Genomic DNA, 23,520 nt, shown 5'->3' with positions numbered 1-23,520 from the left:
AGGGCTGGCCAATGTTCAACCTCTACAGTCAGATATCCTCAGAGTGAAAACCAAAATTCCTTTTATTCTTAAAATGTCTAAAGCAATTGCAGTGGTGGCCTAAACTTCACGTTTGAATTCTCACGTGACTTAGTATAATGCCATTGAAACCAAATGCTCACAACATGGAATGTATACATGTGCACACATTCATTCAGCTAACTTGCTTTTTTTCTGATAAAAGGAGAACAGTGTTGGGAAACTTTTTGTTTTCCTTTTTTGTTTGTTTGTTTGTTTTGGAGACAAGGTCTCACTCTGTCACCTAGGCTGCAATACTGTGGCATAATCACAGTTCACTGCAGCCTCGACCTCCTGGGCTGAGGTGATCCTCCCACCTTAGCCTCCCATGTAGCTGAGTCTACAAGTGAGCACCACCATGCCCAGCTAATTTTTTAATTTCTTCTAATTTTTATAGAGATGGGGTTCCGCCACGTTGCCAGGCTGGTCTTGAACTCCTGGGATCAAGCGATCTGCCTGCTTGGGCTACCAGAAATGCTGAGATTATAGGCATGAGCCACATGTCCAGTGAAAAACTCCATTAAAAAGGTCTCTATATAGTAGTTTTTTAAAAACAATCTTTGAAACGACTCAATTTAAAGCAGCTACAAAACAGGTCATCCTCCCTTTGCACTGGATCTAATCTACCCATACTACTCTTTACTGTTGCAGTTTTGGGAATGAATGGGGAGGTTTTCTTATGTTATTTTGTTTTTTCTGAGAATTTTTTTTCTTGGATGGTCATTAGTGCCACCTCATACTCACAATGGGCTGCAACCTCCAACACTGCTGAGGTTCCCTCTGTCCCACCATTGTGCACCTTTCTCTTCCTACAGAGGGATTTGTGTTATCGTCATTTAAGAGATATTGCTAGTGAACATTTTGCTCCTAAAAGTTTCTGAATATCTCTGAGAATCTTTCTGTTCATTTTCTTACAAGAATCCTTAAACCTCCATCTCTGCTAATCTGTGAAGATGGTGACTGCTGCTTGGACTCAGTCTCAAACATCTGAAAGAGGAAAATAAGCAAAGTTTGTCTCTGCAGGGTTTTCTCTCTGGCCACTGCCATGGGCCTGCTGACTGTGATTCATGCATCACTGGGGTTTGGTCAGATTTAACAAGTACCTGTGGCTAGGGCCAGTCTCCTGGAGGTGCAGCCTGTGAACGCCCACAGGGCTTTGTGTTCAGCTGGGCCTGCCACTTGGTTCAGTAGTCTGTTGTGCTGTCTTAAAATTCTTTATTTTTGAACAAGGGGCCCACCAGTTTTGCAGCTGGTCTTGCCTGCGGCTATCACAAATTCTAGGCCAGGGCAACAAGCGCTACCTTTGGATTCTGTGGTATGACAGAGCACCTATGTGCCAGGTAACACGCTCAGCACCAGGGATGTGACTGAGCAGGATGATGGTCCCTGACCTTGTAGAATATTGGCCCTGCCTATATTTATTATGCACCAGGGGTGTCATGAGCAATACCATGACACAGCTTGCTACTCTCTCATTACCAAGGAACCTGGCTTCCCATTCATTGAGAAAACAGAAGCAACCACTCTCTCTACTTTCCTTGCCAGGCTCTCCCCACCTGTAAGTACTCTGTATGCAGTCTGCCTCCCCTCAGGTTATGATGGGTGGACCTTCTGTATTCCTAAGGCCAGCCCCTCCTTTTGGCATGAGACTCCAGTGCCCTGTCACTGACTCCAGTCCACGTTCCTTTTACTCTAGATGACCTGCATGTGAACACAAGCTAGATAGATTTCTTGCCTAAAAAGCATCTCCTACTTCTTCCTCTAGGTTCTGCCCTCTTTCTCTATTGCCTTATAGTGTATAGGAAAAGTCACTGAAAGAATTGAGAATCCCTACTGCTTAAACTTCCTCTTATCCCATTTTCTCTTGAACTCACTTCACTTCCATCATGCTATTTTCTCTAATGTTGCTCTTTGTCAAGATCACCAACAACATCCACTCTGTCAAACCAAATAGTCAAGTCTCAATCTCCATATTTCTCTGCCTTTTGCCCATGCCACTCACAGTCAATCATGGCTTCCTTCTGCAATACTTACGTTCCTTGGCCTCTGAAAGGCCCTGTTCTCAGTTCTCCTCCTGACTCCCTGGGTGCTCTTTCCCAATCTCCTTCTCTAGCTCTTCCTCTTTTCCCAGTTGGCTAACGTTTGGGAAGGCTCTGGGCTCAGTCCTTGACTCCCCTTCTGTGTTTGCTCCTACAGTCCTAGTTAACTCATCCACACGCACAGCTTTCAGTGGCTTCCAGATGTTGAAGACTCACAAGTTTAGGCCCTAACCTGTCTTGTAAACATTAGACTTACTTATCAAACAACTGAATCACCACCTCCTGTTAGATTTCTAACAGGCAGCTCAAACTTCACATGTGCTAAGCAGAAGCTCTGATTTCTTCAACACCACCTTGTTTTCCTTTTTCCCGTCTCAGTAAATGGCAAGTGCACTTTTCTGGCTGTTTGGGCCAAAATCCTTGGTGTCATCCACCGATTCTTATCTTCTCCTCCCCTTTACATTCAATATATTGACAAATCCTGGTAGTTCCACCTTCTAGTGTCTTTAGAATCTGACCACTTTCACCACCTCAACCTCTACCCCTGAGCCTGGCCACCTTCACTTCCCACCTGGACACAGGCATCATCTCTTAGTTGACTGCCTTGTTCCCATCTTTTGCCTTGTTGCAACTTATTCTCTGTCCATGACCAGAGAGATTATTTTCAAGTGTAATGAAATCATGCCATGCTTCTGCTTAAACACTGCTCATGTCATTCAAAATAAAACCCCAAATCCTTCTCATGCCCACAAGGCCTTCTACTACAGCTTCTCTTCCTCCCTGCCTTCACCTTCCCACTTTCTTTTCCCAGAGGCTCCAATGCCTTATGGGCCTTCTTTGCTCTTGCTGAATCCACAAAGCACAGCCCCACCTCCAGGCGTTGGCAACCACTGTTTCCTCTCCCCAGAATTCTTTCCCCAGATATCAAGGTGGCTCTCTCCTCCTTTCCCGAAGGCCTCTGCTCAAGTGTCACCTGATGGACAACTCCTCCGAAACAGTTTACCTGCCCTAACGCTATTCTCCTTACTCAGCTGTTCATCCTTCCAGGCACTCTGCCGGATGCATTTTACATGTACTTATCATCTGTGCCTCCAACAGAATGTAAGTTCCCTGAGGGTGGAGGCTTGATTTTTGTTCACTGCAGAGTCCCATGTGTCTAGAACAGTGCCTGGAACATATCAGAGGCTCAATAAACTTTTTTTTTTCTCACAACCTGGCATGTGGAGCATCTCTGGTTCACACAGCAAAATGCACATGATCACTGATAATCCCCAACGGTCTGTTTAGCTACTCTCTTGAGGGATGTGTCACAGGGAAATACTTATCAATGTGCTTCATGTTCATTAGGGGACAGCATTTCTCTGACAGGAGAACTCAGACACACTCAGTTCACTATCCCATCCCGTCCTCTGGGCTCAACTGATTGAAACAGTGCAAAGCCAGGAAGAGATATCAAAGCAAAAGAAACTTGAGGCTGGGGTCAGGGTTGAGAAATGGAAGAGTGGAGAGAACAGGGCTTCTTCTAGGTTTGGGATTGTTTCTACCCAGATCTGTTTAGGGATATATTACTGTCCCCAGTTAATAGATAAAAAGATTGAAGTTAATCAAAATGAAGGGCTACCAGCTAGGCTGTACCACTGTCAGGATCTGAACCCAGCCAGGCCTGTCTTCTCTAAAGCCTCCAACCCCACCTCAGACACCCTCCAGACCTGAGTGGTCTCAGAAACAGCATCATTTCTCCAAGCCGTAAGTCTCATTGTCAATGAGGAGGCCAGAGACAGGCTGTGCAGCCTCTCATGGGTACCTGCCTGGGGACTCTTGGCTGCCACCTTCTTCAGGAGGTTTGGGCCTAAAGGAGAGGGGCTGCCCACAACCAAAGCTTGGCTGCATGGGTGATGGAACCCTCACTGACTCTAGTAAGGAGAACTTCTTTCCTTTCACTGTTTGGGAAATAACCCACCTGCAGAGAAGCTGAATCTTGCAAATTTTGGTGCATTTGCATATCCTCCCTAACTTACCGGATGTAACATGGAAAATGGATTCATTCAAATTTCACCATAGTGGACAGCATAACCTATAAATTAACACATTAGGGTTGCATACATTCCAGAGCAGCCTTGACAGCTTGTAATTTATTGAGTTATCTGGACTTTTTCTGGACTTTAGTTTCCTCAACAGTAAAATGGGAACAGCACCATTGTGAAGACTGTATCAAATAATGCATGCTAAAGTGTTTTTATACAAGTGTATTTGTGTTGTTGCTCTAAGTCAGTAGTTCAAAATCACCCCTCTGAGCTGTTACCTTATTTGTAAAGAAGACCATAAAGTGATATTCCAGTTCAAAAACGCTTTCATCCTTTAAGTTTTGATGGAAAGGATATCCTGTCATTAAGCCCATTTAAAGTGGTCTATTTCTCTAGCCTCAAATAAATATCCCTTCCCTATCCTCTGTCCCTCACACTTTCACATCCTCCAATGCTGAGAATTTCACCTTTGTTAATTTCTTCTTCAAACACTTATGTAAGAAATCTGTTCTTGCACTCCTCCTGAGGACTTTGTTTCTTCTAGCATGGCATTTTAAAAATGGAACTTTTATTAGGTTTGGCTGTATACCTAGTTGTCTTTAGTGGCAAAATCCTCCCGAGGACAGTGAATGACCCTCTTGTCTTCTGTATCTCCACAGAACCCAATAGTACCTTGAAAGTAAGAGATGCTCAATGGCTGGGTAATGAAACGTTGACGAACATCATTAAAATCTCATTTCCATATGTCAGTAGGAGAAACTGCGTTTTCTACTTTTCCTTCAATTAGGGATCCATGGGATGCAATTTAATAGCACAATTAAGAAATATATCTCAAGAGAAGTGTGCTTTCTTGGTAACCTTTATCAATATAAAAGCTGAATCAAGGGAATTAATTAGATGAACAAGTGTAGGGGAAACATATACTTTAGGAAAAACACTAAATGAGAAACTAGAAAGGAGAGACTCAATGAAAACCCTGTAGTTCTTAGAATGTTTGAAGGCAGAACATTTAAGAAGCGGTAGGCATGGGAAAAAAATAAATTGCAGAGACTGAAAACAATATTCATGATAGAGAAAGTGAATTCCTTACATTGGGAGAGATTTTACCATGGGCAGCATGCTTTTTTAAAAAATATATGAAATAGCTGAACTGAAATGAATAACATGCCTGCCTATTCATTAAACAGGTAGGTTTGGAACATTGAGCAAAGAGAAGAAATGATAAAGAGGTATGTGCTCTTGGGAGACTACAGTTATATGAAAATACTGAAGAGATTTTTGTGTGCATATTAACCCAAAAGGCTTTTTTGTGCATATCAGGTTTTCATGCAAATATTAACCAAAAAGTTTCCAAAACTGTTGTTGTAACAAAGTAAGTGCTTCCTGAGCATGTCTGTTCTCTGGTCTTGTTGAATACAACCTTTTAATTCCTTTTTTTTTTTTTTTTTTTTTTCTGAGATGGAGTCTCGCCCTGTCACCCAGGCTGGAGTGCAGTGGCGCGATCTCAGCTCACTGCAAGCTCCGCCTCCCGGGTTCACGCCATTCTCCTGCCTTGGCCTCCCAAGTAGCTGGGACTGCAGGCGCCTGCTACCATGCCTGGCTAATTTTTTGTATTTTTAGTAGAGACAGGGTTTCACCGTGTTAGCCAGGATGGTCTGGATCTCCTGACCTCGTGATCCGCCTGCCTCGGCCTCCCAAAGTGCTGGGATTACAGGCATGAGCCACCACGTCCAGCCCAACCTTTTAATTTTTAATTTTAGTTTCTCAATAATTGATATCCCACTTTTCTAAAAGAAGGGTTTAAGATAACCCACCACATATATACATAATAACAGTCATCTTTTTTAAAAAAATGAATGAGTACATTCGAAGAAAAATGTGGATCAGAAGGGGAAAATGGAGCCCGTGAGGAAATGGACCACACGGGTCTTCTTGCAGTCCATGCAGGGCAAAGGCAGGAACAGTTCTATGGCTCATGGTGTGCATAAGATGTGACAAAGAACTTCTTCACAATAATGGAGGTGTTCCCCATTCACCCAGGTACAAACCTGCACATCCTGCACATGTAACCCAGAACTTAAAATAAAAAATGTAGGTGTTCCCATTATAGAGACGGGAAGGAAACATCTCACAGAACTGCTCACTGAGGAATACTGTGGAATGCGAGGAGCACACCCTCATGGTAAACAAAACAGCAAGTGTCACAAGATTCTTTCTTCTAAGGCTGATTATTGCTGACTCTGTAACTCTGCAGTTCACTACTTCTGAGTGCAGAACCCTGGAATAAGACATCTTGAGGGTAAAACTGAAAATATCTGGAGGCATGCAGTCATGACATATTCTTATGCCAGCTGACAGTAACAAGTTTCTCCTTTGAGTTTTAAGCAGCAGTGAGGTAAGAGGGTACGCGAAGGTGTTATTTGCTGGGTTGAGTGGGGGAGGGGGAAGACTCATAGGCTTTACTAAGTTAACAGTGCCGAGAATAGAAATAGACATTCTCTAATGAAAATTACAGGCCCAATCAGAGAAGATTCCCATGTAGAAGGCCACAGTCCTGAGGGAAGGCCAATGATATTCCTTAAAAATCGCCTGGGTTCCACACAGACCATGAAGTTACGGGCCATCAAACCTTCAAAGTTACATGTGATAGTGTGACCATGATAATTTTATACTGGGAGATTTTTTTTGAAACGGAGTCTTACTCTCTCTGCCAGGCTGGGGTGCAGTGGCATGATCTCAGCTCACTGCAACCTCTGCCTCCCGGGTTCAAGTAATTCCCCGCCTCAGCCTCCTGAGTAGCTGGGATTACAGGTGCCCGCCACCACGCCTGGCTAATTTTTGTATTTTTAGGAGAGACAGGATTTCACCATCTCGGCCAGGCTGGTCTTGGACTCCTGACGTTGTGATCCACCCGCTTTGGCCTCTCAAAGTGCTGGTATTACAGGCACCCAGCATGGCCTAAATTTTTTTTTTTAGATTTTGGCAAAAAGGGAAAAAAAATGACCTCAGCAAAACCTAGAATAAATTACAGTATATTAGTTTAGATTCTCGATGACTATTACCTTTGCAGAATAAAAGATTTAATGCAAAGGAATTGTAATAATTTTGTTTTCAGTCATAGAAATCTCCCACAAAAAACTTGTAAAATAAACTAAAGGCAAGTAAACTTGCTGACTAGCCTTACAAGATTAACCAGTAGTCTGGGACCAATAAACATTAACTGAATTAATCTTAGAGAATTGCTTTGACTTCTCTACCTATATTCCATAGCCATGATTCCCTGTTCACGCAGGCACTACTCAAGGTTTCTAGGTAAATTAATTCATCAGTCAAGGTCTAGTAACCCAATTAAGACAGCTTCGTCACCCCTAGAATATGACCATTATCCACTCTCCAATAATCTCTGGATAACCTAGTAGAAACCTCTAATTATTATTCTTACACATTTCAACCACTGGTTTAAGCTCCCCTCAGTCATTCTACATGAAAGAAACTGGTGAGCCACACTTTTGAGGCTTCAGTGTCTGAAACAACCACAATCCCCAATGTACAACAGTAATGAACTTCAAGAGGGAAGAACGCATCAGCTTCCTGAGGCCAGGGGCCTTGCCTTTCTTGTCACCCACATATTCCCAGCACCAAGCACAGTGCCTGGCACACAGCAAGCATTGATAAATATCTATTGAATGTCCAAATGGAAGAAATGGACATGTGAGGGCCTAATATGTATCAGTCACTTTGCTAGCCACTTACTAGTCATTTCATTCTCATAGTCATCCCATGCACAAGAGTGGTATTATGCTCATTCCATAGAGAAATAATACACCAAGGAGCTAAGTGGCCTTCCCAAGTGAGTGGCAGAGCCAGAATTCAAACCCAGGTTAGCCCAACTCCAAATCCCTAGCCACCACTCCAGTTTTTCCTAATTGTATTCAAAGGGAGGGTGGTGGCCAAGAGACATTCCCAGACATTCTCAGACGGGGTGGTGGGGGAAGCACAGGTGGAAAGTGGTACCCAGCCTCAGCCAGATATGACTGGGAAGCACTGGACATTACACTCAGTTCTCAATGAGTACTGTCATATCAAAAATCAGAAAAGACTTAAACTAGAGAAACTCCAATAACTTTAATCTGATAACTTGTATCCCTAACTGCTCCTACCTGGGAACTCATTACAGGATAAAAGGATAGCCATCTCCATCTTTGGGAGACAGTTGTGCTACCCAGGGAAGTATGGGAAAGGCCACACTACACCCTTCTGTCTCCCAAGGCTGCCATTCTAGTGTCCCGTCAAGAGATGTCACCAATGGCAGGCTGTGCTGCTTAGGAAAAATTTAATCTTTCTGGATTCCTTACTTTTATTCAGTAAGGTGAAGGTCTTCAGCAAAATAATCTATACAGTCGATGCTAACCGAAAATTAAAAGCTTTCCTATTGCCCAGCTGCTTTATGCTAAGGTTATGCAAGTGTATTTGTACATAAAAGAGAGTAGTCTATTTACAAATAGGCTATGTTCTAAATATGTTTAAATCAGTTGTTTGAAATTCAGAAGCTATTTTCTCACAGATGGCAGACATGATTTCCAAACCAATTCATGCTGACCTAATCAATCAATAACCAGGTGAAATACTGCACAAATATAACGCAAAATAGCAAAGAATTATAACCTTAAATATCAGCAGTCACATAAAAGTGAAAGAGTTAAAACTTATCTTAAATAATGGTAATGAAGAAAATGAAATTTAAATTAATGAAGAGGTCCCTGAAGTTTCTGAAGGAGTCAGATCAGGGTTTTCAAAAGTGTTAGAAGGTGATGGTACTGGATTCAGACTCCCAATTTCACTTTAAAATGAATGGCTTCCCTTTTGCTTGATAGAATCGTCACCATTCCTACACCTAGTGTCCATCAATCATGAGCTGCCATTTGAGTTATTTAAAATTTTTTTAAAAAGATAAGGATAAAAAGGAGGACAAGATGCGAAGAGGTCCCTGGAAGGAAGGGGAGGGAAATGGTAAAGAGATATGGCAAGTTGTTCCCTAGGCAGGTCCATGACAGGTGACTATTCAGATAGGATACAGGGGAAGCAGGGAGTGAACAGATTCAGGAAGTGGAAAATGAGAGAGAACAGGAGCAAACAGCTGTTGGATTATCCAAGATATCCACAAACTGCTTTTATAATTCAGTGAATACTTATGACATAATAACCCAAAATATACTACATATCTCTTCCCTATAATTTCAGACCTACATTATTTTATCAGCAAGTAAAGCTCAAACATTTAACACATATTTAACTGAATGCCTCATAATATATGCTTTTGCTGAGTGCTGATTACAGAAGATGATTACTACACAGCTACTACCTTTAGGACTCTGTTTACATTTTCATTTTTCTGCTCCTTTGAAACTTCAGACACAGTGGTTTCAAGCAGCAGCATGCTTTACTGATTAAAAACTCAGTTTTGAAGTCAAGTTTCCAGAGGTTTAATTTCAGTGTTGTCACTGACCTTTCCTTAGTTTTCCCATCTGTAAAATGGGGACAATGACAACACAACTCTATCTCATGGAACTGGGTGGGAATTATCTAAGTTAATGGATGAACAGTGCTTAGAACAATACTCAGCACTAGTAAATGTTCAAAAAAAATTAGCCACTATTAAATTTGTATGTATAATCCACAACAAAAATACTTACTGAAATTTTCTCTGTATATTGTCTAGTGAAAAAGTAAGGTACAGAACAGCATGGATAGTACTCTATTATTTGTGAAGGACCAAAAAGCTAAACATACTTGAATGTGGAAAAAAAGAGAGGAGTGGGACAGTTGTTAAGTATATGTTTATATAAGTAAAGAATATCCTTGAAACATTGCTGAAGGAAACCAAGGTGCTAGGTATCTGTAAACACATCTGTGCCTTTATAATTTTGTCCCATGTTCATGTATTATTATTCAGTAAATTTAAAAAATTTATCAAACAATATTTACTATCAACATAGAAATAACACTGGTAGCCCCATTAATCCATCAATTCTGCCTTTATTTACAACTTAATCCAAAAGCCACTTACTAAACGTTGCAATCGCAATTAAATTAGGTGAAGAGATGGCAAACACTTAAAACTCTGTCCTCTTTACAACCATCTCCAATTAAAAAACTGAATCAGTAAATGCTGATGTCCTCCAACTTAAACACAAGAACCTATTACATTGATTTGTGTTGGTCCCATAGGACACTTAGTATGTAACAGTTTTTCAAATAATGAATCAATCAGTTACAAAAGAAGATAATAAATGTTTGGGAGGGTTAATAAACTAATTTAATTAGCTCAATAATATATGCATTCTTATTTTGATTAATATACAAATCATATGGTATGTTTAAATATAAGAAAGAACTACATATTAAAAGCCAATGTGCTAAAATTGACTCTAAAAGGCATCCTGACATATGGCTAAGTAATTGAAAAAATTAGGGAAACCAGTAATGAGGCACAAAAGGGGTAAGTGCTTAGGAGACTTAATTTTTCTTTTCTTGGAAATAAAGTCCAAAATTCACAGGTAACAAAGCTCATTTTTATAATGTTTCTCACAGTATAAAAGAGTGAACTTTATTTCCATGAATTTTATCATCTCATTATACCACTATATATCCTCCGGGAAAAAAGAAAGAAAGAAAGAAAGAAAACAAATGCCATCAAGACAAACAAACCCGACAAACCCAAAACAAACATCTGTTTTGTTTTCTCACATCTTAGTAGCCTGGCTATTTTAGATACAAATATTTGTTTTGCTGACAAATGTTTCCAAAACATTAGTTAAAATTGTTTTGCTGAAATAGTTTATTTTTGAGCCGAACAAATTGCAAATTTTTCCAAAGTCCACAAGGCATCTGTGAAAATGAGCAAGTATGGCCTGCAGATTTTCCAAACTGTTCACTTGGCAAAATGGAGGCATCAAGACGCTTGCTATTGCAAACCTCAGAATCATTTCCACAATGAACAGACATAAGCAGGTTAGTGAGTACAGATGAGACCCAAATATCCTGCATGACAGGGAAGAGAGCCGGGAGTTTAGTTTTTTTATTCTGTCACACTGAGTTCCTCTGAGGGCTCAGAGTTCTGCAACTTTGAACACGAACATTCCCCTCTTTTTCAGGCGCTTTGCTCTACTTTCTTGTGCCTTGGCAGGGATCAAAGAAGCAGAGGGAACAAATGCTTTCCCATGCATATTGAATTCCCTCTTATACTGATTTTTCCTCTGTCACTTGAAATTCAATATTGGCAAGATTCCCGTCCATCACCTTAACCAGTAAATTGTCTGCATGCGATTGGCGCACGTGAAGGTAGATTTCAACATCAAGTTGCTGTCAGAAATTCAAACGAACAAATCCTTTGAAAAACAAACTTTTCTACGGCATTCATACTAAATCTTATTCCTAAGAACTAATTATCTTTTATTTCACATTAATCTAAAATGTTTCATTCACCATTCACTTTTACCTTTATCCCTCACTGCTTTGTATTTGTATTATTTTAAAAATACAATATTATCAGTAAACAGTGCTTTTGTAAGAATTTAGCCTCAACATTCCTGATTAACTTAATGATACCTAACACTTACTGAGCATTTAAGAGTGATTTGCCTCATTTTCCTCATCTACAAAATGGAAAAAATAGTACCTATCTCATGGTATATTGTAAGATTACATGTGGTAATGAATGTAGAGCTCTAAGCTCAACAATTGTGTTCAATTGTATTTTATTATGTATTGTGATGATAGCTATCATAATTATTATGAGATATTCTAAGAGATTTGGGATAAAACATATGTTGTCAGGCCAAATTATTGAACTATAGCACAGTAGTTGGATTATAGATGATTGTTTAAATTTTGATTATACACATGAATCATATGATAAAAAATATCTTCATAGGAATAGCTTAAGTGATCTTTTGAGAAAAGTCAATTAAAATTTTCTTAATACTAAAAAAATTATTTTTATCACTCTTTTGAAAGAATATATTGAGTTAGATTAGTAGTAATATAACTTAAGCTTTTAGGGATCAGTACAAGATGATAACTTACTCTATACCTCAGTGGCTAGGGGATGATAAAATGCTAGTTTAGATATTAGCACAAAAGGAAAACACCTTCAAATTTATTTTTTCCCTACCTCTATTTTGATCATAGAAAAGAAATCATTGGCTTTGTAAAAGATGGTTTCTTCCTAGATAGTACCATTCAGGACATAGGCATGGGCAAAGACTTCATGTCTAAAACACCAAAAGCAACGGCAGCAAAAGCCAAAATTGACAAATGGGATCTCATTAAACTAAAGAGCTTCTGCACAGCAAAAGAAACTACCATCAGAGTGAACAGGCAACCTACAGAATGGGAGAAAATTTTTGCAATCTACTCATCTGACAAAGGGCTAATATCCAGAACCTACAAAGAACTCAAACAAATTTACAAGAAAAAAACAAACAACCCCATCAAAAAGTGGGCAAAGGATATGAACAGACATTTCTCAAAAGAAGACATTCATACAGCCAACAGACACATGAAAAAATGCTCATCATCACTGGCCATCAGAGAAATGCAAATCAAAACCACAATGAGATACCATCTCACACCAGTTAGAATGGCGATCATTAAAAAGTCAGGAAACAACAGGTGCTGGAGAGGATGTGGAGAAATAGGAACACTTTTACACTGTTGGTGGGATTGTAAACTAGTTCAACCATTGTGGAAAACAGTATGGTGATTCCTCAAGGATCTAGAACTAGATGTACCATATGACCCAGCCATCCCATTACTGGGTATATACCCAAAGGATTATAAATCATGCTGCTATAAAGACACATGCACACGTATGTTTATTGCGGCACTATTCACAATAGCAAAGACTTGGAATCAACCCAAATGTCCATCAGTGACAGACTGGATTAAGAAAATGTGGCACATATACACCATGGAATACTATGCAGCTATAAAAAAGGATGAGTTTGTGTCCTTTGTAGGGACATGGATGCAGCTGGAAACCATCATTCTTAGCAAACTATCACAAGAACAGAAAACCAAACACCGCATGTTCTCACTCATAGGTGGGAACTGAACAATGAGATCACTTGGACTCGGGAAGGGGAACATCACACACTGGGGCCTATCATGGGGAGGGGGGAGGGGGGAGGGATTGCCTTGGGAGTTATACCTGATGTAAATGACGAGTTGATGGGTGCTGACGAGTTGATGGGTGCAGCACAGCAACATGGCACAAGTATACATATGTAACAAACCTGCACGTTATGCACATGTACCCTAGAACTTAAAGTATAATAATAATAAATGAATAAATAAATAAATAAATAAAAATAAATTAATTAAAAAAATAAATAAAAAAATAAAAAAAAATAAAAAGCAAAAAAAAAAAAGATGGTTTCTTAAAAATAAAAATGAGTGAAATCCATAATTTATTATTTAAAGTAATCATGGATTTAATTGTGACACTGTCATACAGTCTTTGAACAAGGAAAACTAGTTGATTATGATCAAAATTTTATTTTATAGAGAGTGAAATCTGAATTTACCATGGAATACCCTTCTACTCAGAAATTACACATATTTTCTAATAAGAGATAGCCATTTAATCTGTAAGATGTGAATATCTGGGTAACTGTAACTAATGATATTTATTGTAAACTATGAAATTTCTAAGATTTTTCTCTCCAATAAAATGTTTATAAATATATACCTCATTAAAAGGGAGGATTCCAATGGTAATGAAAACAAAAATAACTATTAAAATATTGGAAAGTAAATGAAAATGAAAAAGAAGAACTCATCGAATTTTGTGAAATGCCACACAAACAGTGCTCAGGAGAAAATTAACAGCACTGAACATACATATTAGAAAAGAAAGATCTAAAATCAATCATCTAAGCTCCACTCTTAGGAAACTATAAAAAGAAAAGCAAGTTAACTCAAAAGCAATCAGAAAAAAAAGTAATGAAATTGTGAAAATCAGAAAAGTTAATAAAATTAAAACCAGGAAAACAAGAGAAAATCAATGAAATTGGCTTTTTGAGAATATCAATAAAATTGACAAACCTCTAGGCAGGCTAACCAAGATAAAAAGAGAATACACAAATTACTAATATCACAAATGAAAGATAGACATCATTAGCAATCTCATGAACATTAAAAGGATAATAAAGAAATGTTATGAACAATTCTATTTCCACAAATTAGACAAAATTAGATGAAATGGACCAATTTCTTAAAAGACAGTCTACCCAAACTCACAGAAGGAAAAATAGATAATATGAATAGGCCTGTACCTATTAAAGAAGTTGAGTCAACAATTAGTCTTTCAAAACAGAAAGCATTAGACCAGGATGGGTTCCCTGGTAAATTCCATCAAAATACTTAAGAAAAAAATTGATTCCAATTCTCTGCAATCTGTTCCAGAAAAGAGAAGCAGAGGGAACATTTTGCAACTTCATCAGTGAAGCCAGCATTACCCTAATACTGAAACAAGATAAAGGCATTACAAGATGTGAAAACTAGAACAGTATTTCTCATGAACATAAATGCTAAGACCCTCAACAAAATATTAGGAAACTGAATCCAACAATGTATAAAAATTGTATGTCATGACCAAGTAGGATTAATCCAAAATATAGAAGGCTGGTTCAACATTTGAAAATTAATGTAATCCATCACATCAATGGGCTAATGAAGAAAAACCATATGATCAAATCATCAGATGCATAAAAAGCATTTGACAAAGTCCAATACCCATTCAAAAAAAAAAAAAACTCTCAGTAATCTAGGAAAGAGGAGAGAGCTTCCTAAAGTTGACAAAGAACACCAAAAAACAACTTACAGCTGACATCATACTTAATGGTGAGAAACTAGATGTTTCCTTTCTAAGATAAGGAACAAAGCAAAGATGTCCCCTCTACCACTCCTGTTCAACATTGTACTAGAAGTCCTTACTGATACAATAAGAAAATAAAAGGTATACAGATTGGGAAGGAAGAAATACAACTGTCTTTATTCACAAAAAAACATGATTGTCCATGTAGAAAATATTTTTAAAAATCAACAAATATTCACCCCCAAAACCAAACAACTCCTGAAACCAATAAGGAAGATTTCGGGATATAACATAATAGATAAAAGTCAAATGCTTCTCTATATAACAGCAATGAGCAGTTGGAATTTGAAATTAAAAACACACCACTATTTCCATCAACACTAGAAAGGGAAAGAGAGAGAGACAGAGACAGAGACAGAGAGAGAAATACTTAGGTGTAACTCTAAAAATTATACATAAACTTTATATGAGAAAAACTATAAAACAAATCAAAGAAGATATAAATAAATGGAGAGATATTCCATGCACATGGATAGATTCAATATTGTCAAGACATCAGTTTGTCCCAATTTGATCTATAAATTCAATGTGATTCCAGCCAAAATCTCAGAAATTTATTTTGTCGATACTGACAAATTGATTCTAAAGATTATATGGAGAGAAAAAAGATTCAGAATAGCCAACACAATGCTGAAGGAGAAGAAAAAAGTTGAAAGACACTGACTTTAGGACTTACTATAAAGCTATAGTAATCAAGACAGAGTGGTATTGGTGAAAAAATAGACAAATGGATCAATGGAACAGAAGAGAGAGCCCGGAAATAGCCCCACTTAAATACAGTCAAGTGATCTTTGACAAAGCAGCAAAGGCAACACAATGGAGAAAAGACGGTTTTTCAAAAATTAATTTGGAACTACTGCACATCCATATGCAAAAATGAATCCAGACCTTGACCTTACATTTTTCACAAAAATGAATTCAAAATGTATCAGAGACCTAAATGTAAAATGCAAAATTATGAGACTTCTACATAGTAACACAGGAGAAAAATCTAGATGGCCTTGGTTTTGGCAATAAGTTTTTAGATACGGGAGCAAAGGCATAATCCATGAGGGAAAAACTGATAAACTGGATGATTAAAATTAAAAACTTCTTTGCAAAAGACACTGCTAAGAGAAAAGAAAATCCACAGACTGGGAGAAAATATTTGCAAAACACCTATCTGATAAAAGATGTGTATCAAAATAAACAAAGAACTCCTAAAACCTAACAATAAGTAAACAACCTGTTTGAGAAGTGGGCAAAATATCTGAACAGACACCTCACCAAAAAAGACATACAGGTGGCAAATAAGCATGTGAAAAGATGCTTCACATCATATGTCATTAGGAAACAAAACAACAAGATAGCACTACTCCTCAATTAGAATGGCCAAAATCTACAACATGACACCACCAAATTATGGCAAGAATATGGAGCAACAGGAACTCTCATTCATTGCTGACGAGAACACAAAATGGTAGAGCCACTTTGAAAGATGATTTGGAAGTTTCTTCCAAAGCTAAACGTGGTGCTGCCATATGATCCAGCAATCACACTCCTAGGTATGTACCCACAGGAGTTGAAAACTTATATCTATTTAAAAACTGCACACAAATGTTTATAGCAACTTCATTCATAATGGCCCAAAACTCAAAGCAACCAAGATGTCCTTTAATTGGGGGTAAGTGGTGATTGGCATGGCTAGTTGAAGAGTAGGCATGAGTTTTTTTTAATACAATAAACAAATTAAAATGTCATTGAGTGACTAGAAATTATCTATATTTCTCAAGGTAGACAGATTCTAACATTTGTGCAGATGACGTGAATTTTTAAATTAAGATAGTGAAGAAAGAGCTAACAAATTCATTTTTAAAAAACGGAATGTAAAGGCACTATTTTTAGTTTTAAATAGAGTAAATTTTTGGAAGCTTTCAGATTCAAGTTATATTATTTTTAACGCATTAAAATATCCATCCAAAGGGTAATATAGCTTTGAATATTTCATTATAAACACTTGAAAATAATTTTTGAACTCAAAATTCATGAGGAATTACATGTTTACAAGTAACACTGCATATCATCACAGAAAAGTAACTTTTAAAAGGCACGAAAAACCCCGCAAATGAGTCCTTACATGTTTGCCCTGAAAAATCCTTACAAAATTATCTTTATATGTCCATTGTGACATAACAATTCAAACAACAATGCAGGAACAGAAATCATGAAGCATGAGAGAAATAACACATATACCTAGATTTGACCCTACTGTATAATATTATGAAATTGAAAGGCAGAAACCAGGTCATACATAAGATAAGAAAATGACTAGAGTCTAACTCTCCAGTATTATAAAATACTGACTTTAAGCCCAATAGACTAAAAGAAAAAAAAAAGACACAAAATTATTCCAACAAAAAGAGACATTCATTATTTTAATGATGTAAAAAATTCTACCTCAAGACAGAAATGTTTTTAATAAATCATTTCTAATCCTTTAGTTTAATAAATTCTTCTGTTTTATGTACTTTACCATCAAAACTTCCTTTTCATCAAGAATAGTGAGTCTATTATTTTATATACAACTACTAAGAAAGACAAGTTAATGCCAAAAAACAGGCTGAATTTGTGGTCTTATCACAAATTGAAGAATGAAAACAAAATACCCAGACTAGATCTTCCTTGAATTTTTTAAGAAAACCATTTCTTTTTCAACGCGGAAACTCAGTGAACTTTCCACTTCTAATTATGCAACACAAGAAAGGCTAATCCAGACATACTTGCTTTAGTTGGAAGAGGTATGTATAAGAAATCTGAAAAGTATTATTTTTTCCTCAGTTCAACTCATTCTTATTCTTTTCCCATAAGACAATGAAATTAAAATAAGTACCTAAAACACTAAGCACTTTTACTTTTACAATACAAACTAAAATACATCATTCACTCTTAAAACCATGGACAGATTTTGAAATTAGAATTTTTCATTGTTTTCCATGTGGCCTGGCTTTGAACTCCACCATCCCCACTCTTTAACATAGCATCCCTTTTAGGAAAAAAACTCACTTAGAACAATGTCTGGTTTCAGAGACAAACACTTATATCTAACCAGATGGCCTTTTCAAAAAAGCTCTAACCAACCTTAATTTAAGAAACACAATTAAGTCTTCACCAGTTTATTTATAATGTAGTCTTCACAACCAAAATGTCATAAATTAAATAAAATTATTCTGCAGTCTCCTTTTCTCATTCTATGACTCTCTAGACCCTAAAAGAGGTTTGCTACATCTCATTCACATAAGGATCCTCATTTCAAAACTCCTTTTAGTTCTCAGGAAGCTTGAATGACACAGGTGGTTCAAATGAAAAGACAAGATCTCCCTAAAGTTGCGACAAACCATTACCTTTCCTCATGATGCCTATATGAAGTTTATGTAAGTAGAGAAAATTCCATAAAAACTCCTACAATAAATTCAATGCATTCTACAATAAAATTTATCTTCAGTATGATTATATAGATGTGAAATCTAATTAAAGGAAGGGACAGACATGTATACTCGGTTCTATGAACACTGTATATACACATGTAAACTGAATGAGGAATATAATATCAACTTAGTGTTTGGAAAATAAAGACACATGGAATACAATTATCAAAGACAAAAATATTTAAAGTTAAAATGTGCAGCAGAAATAATGAGCATGAGAAGTTAACTGAAAGACAAGAATGATGAAACTTTAGAATAAAGCAATGTCTGAATACTTTTTTAAAAGGGAAAAAACCTGGAACATGAAAAATTTGGAAGATTTTTAGGGGAGTAATCACCCATTAATATTTAAAATATAATTCTATAGTCAAAAATTATATTAGTATTTATGACACAGAACTCTTTTTCATGATTTAGGATAACCTAGAATGAACACTGATTATAAAGCATCAGAGGGGGAATTTTTTCATTGTTAAGACCATTTTAACCTGACTTGTAGCAATAGAGTGGGCTTTAGCTCTGGAAACAGGCAAGAGGAAGAAAACTTTGACTCTTTGAGGATAACAGCTTAGTTTGTAATCCACGAAAGGTATGATTACATCTTTAAAAAGTTAAGGCAAGGAGGTGAGAAGTATGTAAAAGTATAGGAAATGTTAAGTAAAGACCAATTCAGGAAATTAAGCAGACACCATTTAGAGTTCAAGAAAGAAAGAATCAATGAGGGGAAGAGGTATCAAAGACATCATGTAGGAAGATTTCCACACGGAGAGGCTGGCATTTGAAAGAGACCAGCAAGGGTTGTGCAGAAGTATAACAAATGCCCACACTCATGACACATCGTCATGAAATTCACAGTGGGCCACATGTGGGAAAGCAGAGGCTCACTTTTGATTGTTTTTTAAACTATCAGCAAGATATTACTTTGATGAAAAACATTAAATATTGAATAATGATAAAGGCTAAATTCTAGGCATTGCCGTTTCATGCTCAATATGTGGTGCCAATGAATTATAGTTATAGCTCAGTATTTATAGTTACACATCTCGAAAATGACATACATCTTAAAAATTGAGTATATTTACAAATAAAATCTCTATTTCATGTGCTTTTGATGTTTATATACTTTATTTTAAAATTTCAAGCAAATAAAAAAAGTAAATAAAAATGAATGCCACAGTCATGCTGCTTGACTTATATTTAGTCCTTGCCAAAAGCTGCCAAAATCGTGCAACCACTGCATGAATATATGACTGTAGAAAAATGCATTAAAACCATTGAAAATATCACCTGCAGGACTAATAATATTCGCATAATTACCTGCTGTGGGATCTGTAACTGCTTGGCTGGTGATGCCAGATGGTGGTTCTTGAAGCTGGTAAGTGGCATTGGTGGATGGTGTCGTTGGGCTGGTGTTGCTGCTGGTCATATAATGTGCTGGATACGGTGAGCTGTTATAATACTGTGCGTACTGACCCTGGCCAAAACTGGGGTAAGACGGATAGTCCTACGAAATCAAACCACACAAGAATTGTCTGTCAAAATACTGCTGCTTATCTCTTACATATCAAAGTGTAACTGTATGTTTGGGTTTCTGAGGCTTTTCTGAATTCACACAGGAGGGCATATAAGTACACATTAACTAAAGAGCTCAGACTTGAAAACAAATTTTATGTAAGATTATATACATTCCTCTTATTTTTGCTCTTCTATGATGCAATACTAGGTAAAATTAAACCAATCTGAAAACCAAACAACTCACCACAAAAGACTGCTAAAGTGAATTTTAAAAGAAAACTGCTAAAAGCCTTAGGAAAACTCTCACTTATAATATAAACAGATCTTTATTTATATAAGAAAATCATGTTGTATTTAAAGATATTTTTCAGAAGTTAAACTGGCTTTTTAAATTACCTGCTGTGAACTATTAAATCCAGAGGAATTTGTGAGTGAATTATTTCCTGTATATAATCCTGATGATGTTGTAAAACTGCTACCTAAAACAGAATGAAAAGAAATATGGTTACATCAGGCTATGTGGAATAATATGGGTCCAGGAAAACAGCATTTAGATAAGGCAGAATTGGCATTTGGGTTTATCTTCAACACTAGAATCCGTTGTCATGTCCAAAATGTAGTTTTCTTAACATAGTTGATATTTTTACTACAAAATTAAAAAACAAAGAGGTTTCAATTTCCAAGGATGTTAGTAACTTATATAGACTAAGGACAAAATTATACATTTGTGTAAAAATATTAGACACTGAACTTTTCAATTTACAAAACACATCAAGATTTTTCATGTATTTATATTAAATTCACATAATGTAAAATGATGGGGGGAGATTAGATGATCTTTAAGGTTCTTGCAAGCTCAAAAACTATGATACTACTTCCAAGAATTTAAAATGCTTTCAGACTTGTATTATATGGTCATTAAAATGGCATACTGAAAAAGCCATTTCATTTCACAGAAGAATGAATATAAATTTGATACAACAAAGATGAAAGAGGAATATGATTAATGTTTTATCTATTACATGCGCTGTCAAGATAATGTTCTGTTGAATGTCCACATTGTTAAACAATGAATAGTAGGCACTGTGTAAGATATAACACGAGAGCAAAGCTGAGCTCTCTCTTTCACATGATTTACTCTTTTGTTATTAAGCTATGCAAAACAATAATATGTTACCATTGATAATCATATTGGCAAAGATTTTTTAAGAAGATCAGGGATTGGGAAATATATAAAAAATGGCATTCATACACTGCAAAATGGGAATTTACATAGGCACAATCTTTCTGTTTGGCTATTTGGCTTATGATTGAGAAATTCTGTATGCCATTTAACCCAGCAATTTTATGTCAGGCATTTACTCTAAGAAAAAAAAAATTATAGATTTATACAAAGAGATAGCAAAGATGTTCTTCAGTGTTGCTTCTAATAAAAACAACCTAGGGAAGCAGCCCCAAGTCCTTAACAGGTATTATTCAGAAAATGGAATACTACGAAGCTGTTAAAACGGTGTTATAATGATGTTTAATGACATGAGAAAAATTTTCATATTATTTTGTGAAAGTAAAAACTAAAATAACAAAAAGTATTTTTGATGATCTCATTTAAAATATTTTTTAAAGCATAACAAATTTTCTAAAAGCACAGAATTCTTGGAAATGCTGTCTCTGAAGGATTTGATGTATGGTCACATAGCATTCATTAAGCCAATGTACATTTTTAAGTTTTCTACTCGGAACCTATGTTGCTTCTATAATTAGAAATAAAAGTCATTTTTTAAAAAGTTACAGTTTTATGGCAAATGAGTGGTAAAGGCCATAAATGTGTTGGCAGTTCAAGAAGGAATTTCTTCAACGTGAACTCACTATTCAGATGGCTTCAGGTATAAAATGTGGTAGTATATGCCAATTATTTACTTGCTACTGAACATTTAAGTATTGGCTTAAGAGTCAGAAAACAGTTTTCAGTTCATCATTTATGAGCTGTTTGGACTTTGGACAAGTCTCCTAGCCACTCTAAAACATAATTTCCTTATCTGCAAAAACTCTACTTTGCAGTGTTCCCAACAGATCAGATGAGGTAATGTTTTGGAAAGCATAATGGACACTCTACAATATCACATAAATGTTAGGCACATTATGGTTTATTGCAGCAAGCACTTCTAAAATTCTCTATTTATGTATCTTTTCCCTCTTTTTACTTTTCCAAATTAGATAAATATGACTTAATCTCTTTATATATCTAAAATTCAATTCCTATTTACTTATCAAGCATCTATCAACTTTAAAAGCTTGAGCCAAGAATTATTTTTATTAAGAAGGGAATCTGTTTCCTAAAATAGTGTCAAATTTAGTTATCACACAGACTCTATTTGAGGTTTCTTCATTTGCACATTTCACAGGAATATCAATTGTTCCAAGTTCCCAGAACACCTATCTTAGACAGGCAGAGAGCTCTCACAGTGCTGGTAGCCAACACAATTAGCCATCAATAGACAGACTTCACATATTAATGTTCATTTGCATGTGGTAATCACATACAAGGGAAACATGTATCCAATGCCAGGCTCATGGTGACAATTACATGGGGCCAAAAGGATGACTAAGACATAGTCTCAGACCTCGCAGGGCTTATCAGACTATCAGTTTTGTTTTTTTTAAAACATTGTCTCTTATGGGCATATGACTCACTCTTTATGTGCATATCAGTGAACAATTTATTATTGATATTATATATAAAGCAAACTTACACGGGATGAACATTTAAAAATGCCTTGTAAAAGAAATTTTAAATTACTTTTGGATAAAGGTGTGGATATCAATGCTTTTTTATAAAACTTTAGCTATTATATGCATTTAAGAGGAAAAATTACCTTGGGTTATGATCCGTTACTTTCATTTAAACTATACAATTTTAGGTTATGACTTGCTATTTTCATTTAAATGACACCTTTTTGAGCAATAAATACTGACCTCAATAATCCCTATCCACCAAGAAAATGAATAAGATATAGAAAATACATTTTTAAAATGGATGTTTTCATTCCATAAGTTATCCCCTGAAATGAAGTAGGAAAGACCATGGAGGCTATATTGGCACACACAGGCCACGAGGGTCTGACCAAGTAAATCACAGTTCGGTACTCCAAATGGCACCCAAGTGACTTTCCAGACTAAATGCTACTTCCAAGACTGTGCATTAGCTGGAATTCAACATAAGTTATACTCATTTGCTGGCTGACTGCAGGCTGAGATTCCATTCCATTTAGTATGCCGAAACAGGAGTTTAATGGCACCCCAGTGGCTTTGGAGACTTAATGCAACTTCCAAAAGGATCTTACTTTAGGGAGAGGTGTACATACTAGAGAATCAGTCTCAGGCAATATTAATTTTTCACCACCAGAATCAAGTTCGCAGGGCCACTCCACCTGCCTTCACATAGGACTTAGGCAAACAGAGCTGCTAACTCAGACCAGGCCACA

The 23,520-nt window shown here is 36.7% G+C and overlaps 1 protein-coding gene across 12 annotated transcripts in view; it reads right to left on the bottom strand.

Annotated features, from left to right (window-relative positions):
• Positions 1-23,520, bottom strand: part of LOC105483597 (EYA transcriptional coactivator and phosphatase 1) — a 336,783-nt gene that overhangs the window by 83,664 nt on the left and 229,599 nt on the right. For all 12 annotated transcript variants that reach the window (XM_071068120.1, XM_011744520.2, XM_011744523.2 and 9 more), the window contains 2 exons: positions 20,435-20,517; positions 19,841-20,027 (listed from right to left, as the gene is read on the bottom strand). In XM_071068120.1, the coding sequence (XP_070924221.1) occupies positions 19,841-20,027; positions 20,435-20,517 (270 nt within the window). The remainder of the gene's footprint in view (positions 1-19,840; positions 20,028-20,434; positions 20,518-23,520) is intronic.

The sequence above is a fragment of the Macaca nemestrina genome, chromosome 8 (genome assembly GCF_043159975.1).
Source record: "Macaca nemestrina isolate mMacNem1 chromosome 8, mMacNem.hap1, whole genome shotgun sequence".
NCBI lineage: Eukaryota > Metazoa > Chordata > Mammalia > Primates > Cercopithecidae > Macaca > Macaca nemestrina.
This window is presented reverse-complemented; position numbering and strand designations above follow the sequence as displayed.